The 12,748-nt window shown below is 46.0% G+C and overlaps 1 protein-coding gene across 1 annotated transcript in view; it reads right to left on the reverse strand.

Annotated features, from left to right (window-relative positions):
• The window catches only part of LOC115185018 (aminopeptidase N-like), a 70,682-nt gene extending 60,989 nt beyond the window's left edge, over positions 1 to 9,693 (reverse strand). The window contains exons 1-5 of the mRNA XM_029745619.1: positions 9,555 to 9,693; positions 8,504 to 8,646; positions 6,837 to 6,963; positions 5,496 to 5,650; positions 2,910 to 3,023 (exon numbers count right to left, since the gene is read on the reverse strand). Coding sequence (XP_029601479.1) covers positions 2,910 to 3,023; positions 5,496 to 5,650; positions 6,837 to 6,963; positions 8,504 to 8,646; positions 9,555 to 9,678 — 663 coding nt within the window. The 5' untranslated portion in view covers positions 9,679 to 9,693. The remainder of the gene's footprint in view (positions 1 to 2,909; positions 3,024 to 5,495; positions 5,651 to 6,836; positions 6,964 to 8,503; positions 8,647 to 9,554) is intronic.
• Positions 9,694 to 12,748: the final 3,055 nt, after the last annotated feature.

The raw sequence follows: 12,748 nt of genomic DNA on the forward strand, positions 1-12,748 counted from the left end.
GTAATTCTCCTGTAAGGGTGATCAGTCTTATTGTACTCTATATGATCTGAGTAATCCTCCTGTAAGGGTGATCAGTCTTACTGTACTCAGATTAATCCTCCTGTAAGGGTGATCAGTCTTAATCTACTCTACATGATCAGAGTAATCCTCCTGTAAGGGTGATCAGTCTTACTGTACTCTATATGATCACAGTAATCCTCCTGTAAGCGTGATCAGTCTTACTGTACTCTATATGATCAGATGAATCCTCCTGTAAGGGTGATCAGTCTTATTGTACTCTATATGATCTGAGTAATCCTCCTGTAGGGGTGATCAGTCTTACTGTACTCTATATGATCTGAGTAATCCTCCTGTAAGGGTGATCAGTCTTACTGTACTCTACATGATCTGAGTAATCCTCCTGTAAGGGTGATCAGTCTTACTGTACTCTATACGATCTGAGTAATCCTCCTGTAAGGGTGATCAGTCTTACTGTACTCTACATGATCAGAGTAATCCTCCTGTAAGGGTGATCAGTCTTACTGTATTCTATATGACATGAGTAATCCTCCTGTAAGGGTGATTAGTCTTACTGTACTCTATATGACCTGAGTAATCCTCCTGTAAGGGTGATCAGTCTTACTGTATTCAATATGATCAGAGTAATCCTCCTGTAAGGGTGATCAGTCTTACTGTACTCAGATTAATCCTCCTGTAAGGGTGATCAGTCTTACTGTACTCTACATGATCAGAGTAATCCTCCTGTAAGGGTGATCAGTCTTACTGTACTCTATATGATCAGAGTAATCCTCCTGTAAGGGTGATCAGTCTTACTGTACTCTATATGATCTGAGTAATCCTCCAGTAAGGGTGATCAGTCTTACTGTACTATATATGATCAGAGTAATCCTCCTGTAAGGGTGATCAGTCTTACTGTACTCAGATTAATCCTCCTGTAAGGGTGATCAGTCTTACTGTACTCTACATGATCAGAGTAATCCTCCTGTAAGGGTGATCAGTCTTACTGTACTCTATATGATCAGAGTAATCCTCCTGTAAGTGTGATCAGTCTTACTGTACTCTATATGATCAGAGTAATTCTCCTGTAAGGGTGATCAGTCTTATTGTACTCTATATGATCTGAGTAATCCTCCTGTAAGGGTGATCAGTCTTACTGTACTCAGATTAATCCTCCTGTAAGGGTGATCAGTCTTACTGTACTCTACATAATCAGAGTAATCCTCCTGTAAGGGTGATCAGTCTTACTGTACTCTATATGATCACAGTAATCCTCCTGTAAGCGTGATCAGTCTTACTGTACTCTATATGATCAGATGAATCCTCCTGTAAGGGTGATCAGTCTTATTGTACTCTATATGATCTGAGTAATCCTCCTGTAGGGGTGATCAGTCTTACTGTACTCTATATGATCTGAGTAATCCTCCTGTAAGGGTGATCAGTCTTACTGTACTCTACATGATCTGAGTAATCCTCCTGTAAGGGTGATCAGTCTTACTGTACTCTATATGATCTGAGTAATCCTCCTGTAAGGGTGATCAGTCTTACTGTACTCTACATGATCAGAGTAATCATCCAGTAAGGGTGATCAGTCTTACTGTATTCTATATGACATGAGTAATCCTCCTGTAAGGGTGATTAGTCTTACTGTACTCTATATGACCTGAGTAATCCTCCTGTAAGGGTGATCAGTCTCACTGTATTCTATATGATCAGATGAATCCTCCTGTAAGGGTGATCCATCTTACTGTACTCTATATGATCTGAGTAATCCTCCTGTAAGGGTGATCAGTCTTACTGTACTCTATATGATCTGAGTAATCCTCCTGTAAGGGTGATCAGTCTTACTGTACTATATATGATCAGAGTAATCCTCCTGTAAGGGTGATCAGTCTTACTGTACTCAGATTAATCCTCCTGTAAGGGTGATCAGTCTTACTGTACTCTACATGATCAGAGTAATCCTCCTGTAAGGGTGATCAGTCTTACTGTACTCTATATGATCAGAGTAATCCTCCTGTAAGTGTGATCAGTCTTACTGTACTCTATATGATCAGAGTAATTCTCCTGTAAGGGTGATCAGTCTTATTGTACTCTATATGATCTGAGTAATCCTCCTGTAAGGGTGATCAGTCTTACTGTACTCAGATTAATCCTCCTGTAAGGGTGATCAGTCTTACTGTACTCTACATGATCAGAGTAATCCTCCTGTAAGGGTGATCAGTCTTACTGTACTCAGATTAATCCTCCTGTAAGGGTGATCAGTCTTACTGTACTCTACATGATCACAGTAATCCTCCTGTAAGGATGATCAGTCTTACTGTACTCTATATGAGCAGATGAATCCTCCTGTAAGGGTGATCAGTCTTATTGTACTCTATATGATCTGAGTAATCCTCCTGTAGGGGTGATCAGTCTTACTGTACTCTATATGATCTGAGTAATCCTCCTGTAAGGGTGATCAGTCTTACTGTACTCAGATTAATCCTCCTGTAAGGGTGATCAGTCTTACTGTACTCTACATGATCAGAGTAATCCTCCTGTAAGGGTGATCAGTCTTACTGTACTCTATATGATCACAGTAATCCTCCTGTAAGGGTGATCAGTCTTACTGTACTCTCTATGATCAGAGTAATCCTCCTGTAAGGGTGATCAGTCTTACTGTACTCTATATGATCTGAGTAATCCTCCTGTAAGGGTGATCAGTCTTACTGTACTCTATATGATCTGAGTAATCCTCCTGTAAGGGTGATCAGTCTTACTGTACTCTATATGATCTGAGTAATCCTCCTGTAAGGGTGATCAGTCTTACTGTACTCTATATGATCTGAGTAATCTTCCTGTAAGAGTGATCAGTCTTACTGTACTCTATATGATCTGATTAATCCTCCTGTAAGGGTGATCAGTCTTACGATATTCCACGTGGGTTCAGCGTAGTCAGCTCCTAGATACTCGACGTAGGAGGCAAAGCCCTCGTTCAGCCACAGGTCATTCCACCATCTCAGAGTCACCAGGTTGCCAAACCACTGTGGACACAGGAACATGTCACACTTAGGGAACAATCACATACAAAATGGCCACCTATTCCCTATGAAGCAGTGCATTACCTTTGGCCAGCTCTGACCAATATTAATAATTAGGTGGGTACTTGTATTGGTCCTATTTCACGCATATACAAGTACGTATTAATACAAAGGTGTGAATTGGAAATGTGTGGTTTTTTTGCATTTCATTGTAAATTCACCACCTGTTGTATTCGCTGCTTGTGACCAAAACATTTGATTTGATTCCCCCAACTCACCCTAGGAGAATGTGGTCAAGGCCAAGGTCTGCCAGGATCAATGGCGATTCTGGAGCAATTAGGATTAAGTGACTTGCTTAAGGGCACATCGACAGAATGTTCACCTTGTCAGCTTGGGGATTTGAACTAGAGACCTTTCGGTTACTGGCCCAACGCTCTAACCACTAGGCTACCTGCTAGTTACTGGCCCAACGCTCTAACCACTAGGCTACCTGCCGGTTACTAGCCCAACGCTCTAACCACTAGGCTACCTGCTGGTTACTGGCCCAATGCTCTAATTGCTAGGCTACCTGCTGGTTACTGGCCCAACGCTCTAACCACTAGGCTGCCTGCTGGTTACTGGCCCAACGCTCTAACCAATAAGCTACCTGCTGGTTACTGGCCCAACGCTCTAACCACTAGGCTACCTGCTGGTTACTGGCCCAATGCTCTAACCACTAGGCTACCTGCTGATACTGGCCCAACGCTCTAACCACTAGGCTACCTGCCGGTTACTGGCCCAACGTTCTAACCACTAGGCTACCTGCCGGTTACTGGGCCAACGCTCTAACCACGAGGCTACCTGCTGGTTACTGGCCCAACGCTCTAACCACTAGGCTAACTGCTGGCTACTGGTCCAACGGTCTAACCACTAGACTACCTGCTGGTTACTGGTAAAACGGTCTAACCACTAGGCTACCTGCTGGTTACTGGTAATCGCTCTAACCACTAGGCTACCTGCTGGTTACTAGTCCAACGCTCTAACCACAAGGCTACCTGCTGGTTACTGGCCTAACGCACTAACCACTAGGCTACCTGCTGGTTACTGACCCAATGCTCTAACCACTAGGCTACCTGCTGGTTACTGGCCCAACGCTCTAACCACTAGTCTACCTGCTGGTTACTAGCCCAACACTAACCACTAGGCTACCTGCTGGTTACTGGCCCAACACTCTAACCACTAGGCTACCTGCTGGTTACTGGCCCAACACTCTAACCACAAGGCTACCTGCTGGCCCAACACTCTAACCACTAGGCTACCTGCTGGCCCAACGCTCTAACCACTAGGCTACCTGCTGGTTACTGGCCCAATGCTCTAACCACTAGGCTACCTGCTGGTTACTGGCCCAACGCTCTAACCACTAGGCTACCTGCTGGTTACTGGCCCAACGCACTAACCGCACTAAACACTAACCACTAGGCTACCTGCCGATTACTAACCCACATGCCGGTTAGTAGCCAAACACTCTAACCACTAGGCTACCTGCTGGTAACCAAGATAGACCACAGCCCGTCATTTCAAATGGGAACCAATTAGTCATAGTGGGCAGAACAAGCAAGGAGGTGGGCAGAACCAAGCAGGAGCTAGCGAGATCCTATTCGTGCGTTCTAGCATGCATTTGCATTTTTCCATTAGGGAACGCCTTCTTTGTGAAGTGCACGTGTGCAATAACTCACTTTGCCTTTGCACTCCTTCTAAACAAGTACATTTTTTAAAGCTTTGGCAAAGAGTAAAGTCTGCTAAACTTAGTCCATTCTGTTAGTTACATAATCTAGTTTTGAGAACAAAAAATTGTATTGAGATTAAATGTTTAATCGATGAGAAAATTAGCCGAATGTCTGGCCAAAATCCACTTCTCCCACCGCCGGCAACTGGGCTTCCTCTCACTACCATATTGTTCTATCTGTGCTGCTGCTGCTGCTGCTGCTACTGCTACTACTACTACTACTACTACTACCATATTATTTGGTAGTGAGTGGAAACGCCAAGCGGATGTTTCACATTTATACATCTGGTGAAATATCGGCCTAATTGTTCTATCTGTGCTCTAACCGCTACGCTACCTGGAGCTCATGTTGTGGACCTTAGTCATCCTCCCGAGCAATGTTTCTCCATGCAGGATGTGATGTCATAGGTTGGACAGGAAGTACAGTAATGTCATAGGTCGGACAGGAAGTACAGGGATGTAATAGGTTGGACAGGAAGTACAGTGATGTCATAGGTTGGACAGGAAGTACAGTAATGTCATAGGTTGGACAGGAAGTACAGTGATGTCATAGGTTGGACACTAGGTACAGTAATGTCATAGGTTGGACAGGAAGTACAGGGATGTAATAGGTTGGACAGGCAGTACAGAGATGTCATAGGTCGGACAGGAAGTACAGGGATGTAATAGGTCGGACAGGAAGTACAGGGATGTCATAGAGAACACACTACCATATGAGCCAGTTCGTGAGCCACCACAGTCAAGACTCTCTCTTTGTTTCCAACAGAGGAGATGGCTGGATCGTACAGCAGGGCTGTCTCTCTGTAGGTGATCAGACCCCAGTTCTCCATGGCTCCAGCATTGAAGTCAGGCAGAGCTATCTGGTCTACAGGGGAAAAGACAATAAAGGAGACCTAAATGGTACCCTATTCCCTTTATAGTGCACTACTTTTGACCAGAGCCTTAGTGCACTTTATAGGGAATAGGGAGCAATTTGGAACGTAGGCAACAATCTGTTGGGAGACTTAGTTTCACAGAGTATACTTCTAAGTGTAAGCCTACATGTGTATACATGCACTCATGGACCTGACAGGTCTGAATGCAAAGCTCACTTACCTGACAGGTCTGAAAGCTAAGCTAATTTACCTGAGGTCTGAATGCAAAGCTAATTTACCTGACAGGTCTGAATGCAAAGCTAATTTACCTGACAGGTCTGAATGCAAAGCTAACTTACCTGACAGGTCTGAATGCTAAGCTAACTTACCTGACAGGTCTGAATGCTAAGCTAACTTACCTGACAGGTCTGAATGCAAAGCTAACTTACCTGACAGGTCTGAATGCAAAGCTAACTTACCTGACAGGTCTGAATGCAAAGCTAACTCACCTGACAGGTCTGAATGCTAAGCTAACTTACCTGACAGGTCTGAATACAAAGCTAACTCACCTGACAGGTCTGAATACAAAGCTAACTCACCTGACAGGTCTGAATGCTAAGCTAACTCACCTGACAGGTCTGAATACAAAGCTAACTAACCTGACAGGTCTGAATACTAAGCTAACTCACCTGACAGGTCTGAATACAAAGCTAACTCACCTGACAGGTCTGAATACAAAGCTAACTTACCTGACAGGTCTGAATGCTAAGCTAACTTACCTGACAGGTCTGAATGCTAAGCTAACTCATGTGACAGGTCTGAATGCTAAGCTAACTCACCTGATAGGTCTGAATACAACGCTAACTCACCTGACAGGTCTGAATACAAAGCTAACTTACCTGACAGGTCTGAATGCAAAGCTAACTTACCTGACAGGTCTGAATGCTAAGCTAACTTACCTGACAGGTCTGAATGCTAAGCTAACTTACCTGAGGTCTGAATACAAAGTTAACTTACCTGAGAGGTCTGAATGCTAAGCTAACTTACCTGACAGGTCTGAATGCTAAGCTAACTTACCTGACAGGTCTGAATGCTAAGCTAACTTACCTGACAGGTCAGAATGCTAAGATAACCTACCTGACAGGTCAGAATGCTAAGCTAACTCACCTGACAGGTCTGAATGCTAAGCTAACTTACCTGACTTGGACAGCGGGTAGCTGGCATTGTAGTATCCTTCATAAAACTGGAGCATTGGTCCTGTAACATTGAGAGCATAGTATCCGTGTCCCTCAGCTATAGCTTTCCTCCGAGCCCAGATACGGACCTGCAAACAATTAGCATCAAATATCAGTCATGACTACAGTCTAACAGCAGAATCAGTCATGACTACAGTCTAAGAGCAGAATCAGTCATGACTACAGTCTAACAGCAGCAATATCAGTCATGACTACAGTCTAACCACAGCAGTATCAGTCATGACTACAGTCTAACAGCAGTATCAGTCATGACTACAGTCTAACCGCAGCAGTATCAGTAATGACTACAGTCTAACAGCAGTATCAGTCATGACTACCGTCTAACAACAGCAGTATCAGTCATGACTACAGTCTAACCACAGCAGCATCAGTCATGTTGTATGTAAACTTCTGACTTCAACTGTACATAGTGCACTGCTTTGGACCAGAGCCCTATGGGGTGTACTATATAGGGAATAACCAGAGCCCTCTGTGGTGGACTATATAGGGAATAACCAGAGCCCTCTGTGGTGGACTATATAGGGAATAACCAGAGCCCTCTGTGGTGTACTATATAGGGAACAACCAGAGCCCTCTGTGGTGTACTATATAGGGAACAACCAGAGCCCTCTGTTGTGTACTATATAGGGAATAACCAGAGTCATCTGTGGTGTACTATATAGGGAATAACCAGAGCCCTCTGTGGTGTACTATATAGGGAATAACCAGAGCCCTCTGTGGTGTACTATATAGGGAATAACCAGAGTCCTCTGTGGTGTACTATATAGGGAATAACCAGAGCCCTCTGTGGTGTACTATATAGGGAATAACCAGAGCCCTCTGTGGTGTACTATATAGGGAATAACCAGAGCCCTCAGTGGTGTACTATATAGGGAATAACCAGAGCCCTCTGTGGTGTACTATATAGGGAATAACCAGAGTCCTCAGTGGTGTACTATATAGGAAATAACCAGAGCCCTCTGTGGTGTACTATATAGGGAATAACCAGAGCCCTCTGTGGTGTACTATATAGGGAATAACCAGAGTCGTCTGTGGTGTACTATATAGGGAATAACCAGAGTCCTCTGTGGTGTACTATATAGGGAATAACCCGAGTCCTCTGTGGTGTACTATATAGGGAATAACCAGAGCCGTATCTGGTGTACTATATAGGGAATAACCAGAGCCCTCTGTGGTGTACTATATAGGGAATAACCAGAGTCCTCTGTGGTGTACTATATAGGGAATAACCAGAGCCCTCTGTGGTGTACTATATAGGGAATAACCAGAGCCCTCTGTGGTGTACTATATAGGGAATAACCAGAGCCCTCTGTGGTGTACTATATAGGGAATAACCAGAGCCCTCTGTGGTGTACTATATAGGGAATAACCAGAGCCCTCTGTGGTGTACTATATAAGAAATAACCCGAGCCCTCTGTGGTGTACTATATAGGGAATAACCAGAGCCCTCTGTGGTGTACTATATAGGGAATAACCAGAGCCCTCTGTGGTGTACTATATAGGGAATAACCAGAGCCCTCTGTGGTGTACTATATAGGGAATAACCAGAGCCTTCTGTGGTGTACTATATAGGGAATAACCAGAGCCCTCTGTGGTGGATTGAATTACCAAAACGTTGTTGTTCTCTATCGATCCAGTGATATGAGCGAAGTCGCTGACGATAAATGCCAGGAGGTATGTTGACATTCTTTTAGTGGGCTCAAATCTGGTCTTGGTGACTTCAGCGCCATCTATGGTGGTGTTGACGGTCTCTAAAATGTTGGAGAGAGAGAAGAGAAGGAAGGAAGAGAGATAGGGGTGAGAGAAGAGCAGAGACAGAGAAAGGCAGAGAGAGAGGGAGAGGGAGAGAGATAGGGGTGAGAGAAGAGCAGAGACAGAGAGAGAGAGACAGAAAGAGGGAGAGAGGGAGAGGGAGAGGGAGAGAGGGACGAGAGAAGAGTAGAGAGAGAGAGAAAGACAGAGAGAAACAGAAAGAGAGAGACAGAAAGAGAGAGAGAAGAGAGCAGAGAGAGGGAAGAGAGCAGAGAGAGGGAAGAGAGCAGAGAGAGAGAGAGACAGAGCAGAGAGCAGAGAGAGAGACAGAGCAGAGAGCAGAGAGAGAGAAAGAGGGAGAGAGAGGGAGAGAGGGAAGAGAGCAGAGAGAGACAGACGAAGAGGGAGAGAGGGATGAAAGAAGAGCAGAGAGGGAGAGAGAGAGAGAGAGAGAGGGAAAAGAGCAGAGAGAGAGAGCGAGAGAGAGAGAGAGCGAGAGAGTTAGAGACAGAGAGAGGGGTGGGGGGAAAGATAAAGACAGAAAGGGAGGAGTGAACTCTACCATGGAAAGTTGAATGTCACCGTACAGGAACCATTAACAGCATTCTGTAGTTGATTTTCTCATTACATGTTGTCAAGCCTTCTCATTCCTTCTGAGATGTCTTTAACTCCACAGTCCATGTATAGTAGGGCTGTGCATATCAATAACAAGGCTACAGCCTGGTGGAGGTATTCCCACCACTGGCTGGAGGTATTCCCACCACTGGCTGGAGGTATTCCCACCACTGGCTGGAGGTATTCCCACCATTGTTAAATCATGACGGGAAGCGTATCAGTGCAGACTTTGGGAAAGGGTGGAGACCGGTGAGGTAACCCAAAGAGGGTCGTGTATAGGCTGTGAACTAACCAACGTCCCGGCCATTGGACAGCGCTACAGTTCCTCGTTGGTGGATGAGCGTAACATGGAAGACGGCCTTCATGGCAGGTTCATCAAAACAGGGGAAGGCTTTCCTGGCGAACGTAGCCTGCATCTGAGACGTGGCTACAACTCTGGAAACAGATCATATTCAATATCATGTTACAGGATGAAAGAACTGTTCATGCTGTCTACTGAGAGGATTCATACCAACCAGGGGTCTACTGAGAGGATTCATACCAACCAGGGGTCTATTGAGAGGATTTATACCAACCAGGGGTCTACTGGGAGGATTCATACCAACCAGGGGTCTACTGAGAGGATTCATACCAACCAGGGGTGTACTGGGAGGATTCATACCAACCAGGGGTCTACTGAGAGGATTCATACCAACCAGGGGTCTAACTGAGAGGATTCATACCAACCAGGGGTCTACTGAGAGGATTCATACCAACCAGGGGTCTACTGAGAGGATTCACACCAACCAGGGGTCTAACTGAGAGGATTCACGCCAACCAGGGGACAAACTGAGAGGATTCATACCAACCAGGGGACTAACTGAGAGGATTCATACCAACCAGGGATCTAACTGAGAGGATTCACACCAACCAGGGGACTAACTGGGAGGATTCACACCAACCAGAGGACTAACTGAGAGGATTCATACCAAGCCGGGGTCTACTGAGAGGATTCATACCAACCAGGGGTCTACCTGAGAGGATTCATACCAACCAGGGGTCTACTGAGAGGATTCATACCAACCAGGGGTCTAACTGGGAGGATTCATACCAACCAGGGGTCTAACTGGGAGGATTCATACCAACCAGGGGTCTAACTGAGAGGATTCATACCAACCAGGGGTCTACTGAGAGGATTCATACCAACCAGGGGTCTACTGAGAGGATTCACACCAACCAAGAGTCTAACTGAGAGGATTCACACCAACCAGGGGTCTAACTGAGAGGATTCACACCAACCAGGGGTCTATTGAGAGCATTCATACCAACCAGGGGTCTACTGAGAGGATTCATACCAACCAGGGGTCTACTGAGAGGATTCATACCAACCAGGGGTCTACTGAGAGGATTCATACCAACCAGGGGTCTAACTGAGAGGATTCATACCAACCAGGGGTCTAACTGAGAGGATTCATACCAACCAGGGGTCTACTGAGAGAATTCATACCAACCAGGGGTCTAACTGAGAGGATTCATACCAACCAGGGGTCTACTGAGAGTATTCATACCAACCAGGGGTCTACTGAGAGGATTCATACCAACCAGAGGTCTACTGAGAGGATTCATACCAACCAGGGGTCTACTGAGAGGATTCATACCAACCAGGGGTCTACTGAGAGGATTCATACCAACCAGGGGTCTACTGAGAGGATTCATACCAACCAGGGGTCTAACTGAGAGGATTCACACCAACCAGGGGTCTAACTGAGAGGATTCACACCAACCAGGGGTCTACTGAGAGGATTCACACCAACCAGGGGTCTACTGAGAGGATTCATACCAACCAGGGGTCTACTGAGAGGATTCATACCAACCAGGGGTCTACTGAGAGGATTCATACCAACCAGGGGTCTAACTGAGAGGATTCATACCAACCAGGGGTCTAACTGAGAGGATTCATACAAACCAGGGGTCTAACTGGGAGGATTCATACCAACCAGGGGTCTAACTGAGAGGATTCATACCAACCAGGGGTCTACTGAGAGGATTCATACCAACCAGGGGTCTACTGAGAGGATTCATACCAACCAGGGGTCTACTGAGAGGATTCATACCAACCAGGGGCTAACTGAGAGGATTCATACCAACCAGGGTCCTACTGAGAGGATTCACACCAACCAGGGTCTAACTGAGAGGATTCACACCAACCAGGGGTCTACTGAGAGGATTCATACCAACCAGGGGTCTACTGAGAGGATTCATACCAACCAGGGGTCTACTGAGAGGATTCATACCAACCAGGGGTCTAACTGAGAGGATTCATACCAACCAGGGGTCTACTGAGGAGGATTCATAGGGGTCAACTGGGGCGAGGATTCATACCAACCAGGGGTCTAACTGAGGATTCATACCAACCAGGGGTCTAACTGAGGAGGATTCATACCAACCAGGGGTCTACTGAGAGGATTCATACCAACCAGGGGTCCTACTGGAGAGGATTCATACCAACCAGAGGGTCTACTGAGAGGGATTCATACCAACCAGGGGTCTACTGAGAGGATTCATACCAACCAGGGGTCTAACTGAGAGGATTCATACCAACCAGGGGTCTAACTGAGAGGATTCATACCAACCAGGGTTCTACTGAAGGATTCATACCAACCTGGGTCGACTGAGAGGATTCATACCAACCATGGGGCTAACTGAGAGGATCATACCAACCAGGGGTCTACTGAGAGGATTCACACCAACCAGGGGTCTAACTGAGAGGATTCACACAACCAGGGGTCTACTGAGAGGATTCACACCAACCAGGGGTCTACTGAGAGGATTCATACCACCAGGGGTCTACTGAGAGGATTCATACCAACCAGGGGTCCTACTGAGAGGATTCATAACACCAGGGGTCTAACTGAGAGGATTCATACCACCAGGGGGTCTAACTGGGAGGATTCATACCAACCAGGGGTCTAACTGGGAGGATTCATACCAACCAGGGGTCTAACTGAGAGGATTCATCAGTCCTAACTTGGAGGATTCATACAACCACCAGGGGTCTACTGAGGGGATTCATACCAACCAGGGGTCTAACTGAGCGGATTCTACCAACCAGGGGTCTACTGAGAGGATTCACCAACCAGGGGTCTAACTGAGAGGATTCACACCAACCAGGGGTCTACTGAGAGGATTCACACCAACCAGGGGTCTACTGAGAGGATTCATAACCAGGGGTCTATGAGAGGATTCTACCACCAGTGGTCTACTGAGAGGATTCATACCAACCAGGGTCTAACTGAGAGGATTCATACCAACCAGGGGTCTAACTGGAGGATTCATACCAACCAGGGGTCTACTGGAGGATTCATACCAAACAGGTGGTCTACTGAGAGGATTCATACCAACCAGGGGTCTAACTGAGAGGATTCATACCAACCAGGGGTCTACTGAGAGGATTCATACCAACCAGGGGTAACTGAGGATTCATACAACCAGGGTCTACTGAGAGGA

The sequence above is a fragment of the Salmo trutta genome, unplaced genomic scaffold (assembly GCF_901001165.1).
Source record: "Salmo trutta unplaced genomic scaffold, fSalTru1.1, whole genome shotgun sequence".
Lineage (NCBI taxonomy): Eukaryota > Metazoa > Chordata > Actinopteri > Salmoniformes > Salmonidae > Salmo > Salmo trutta.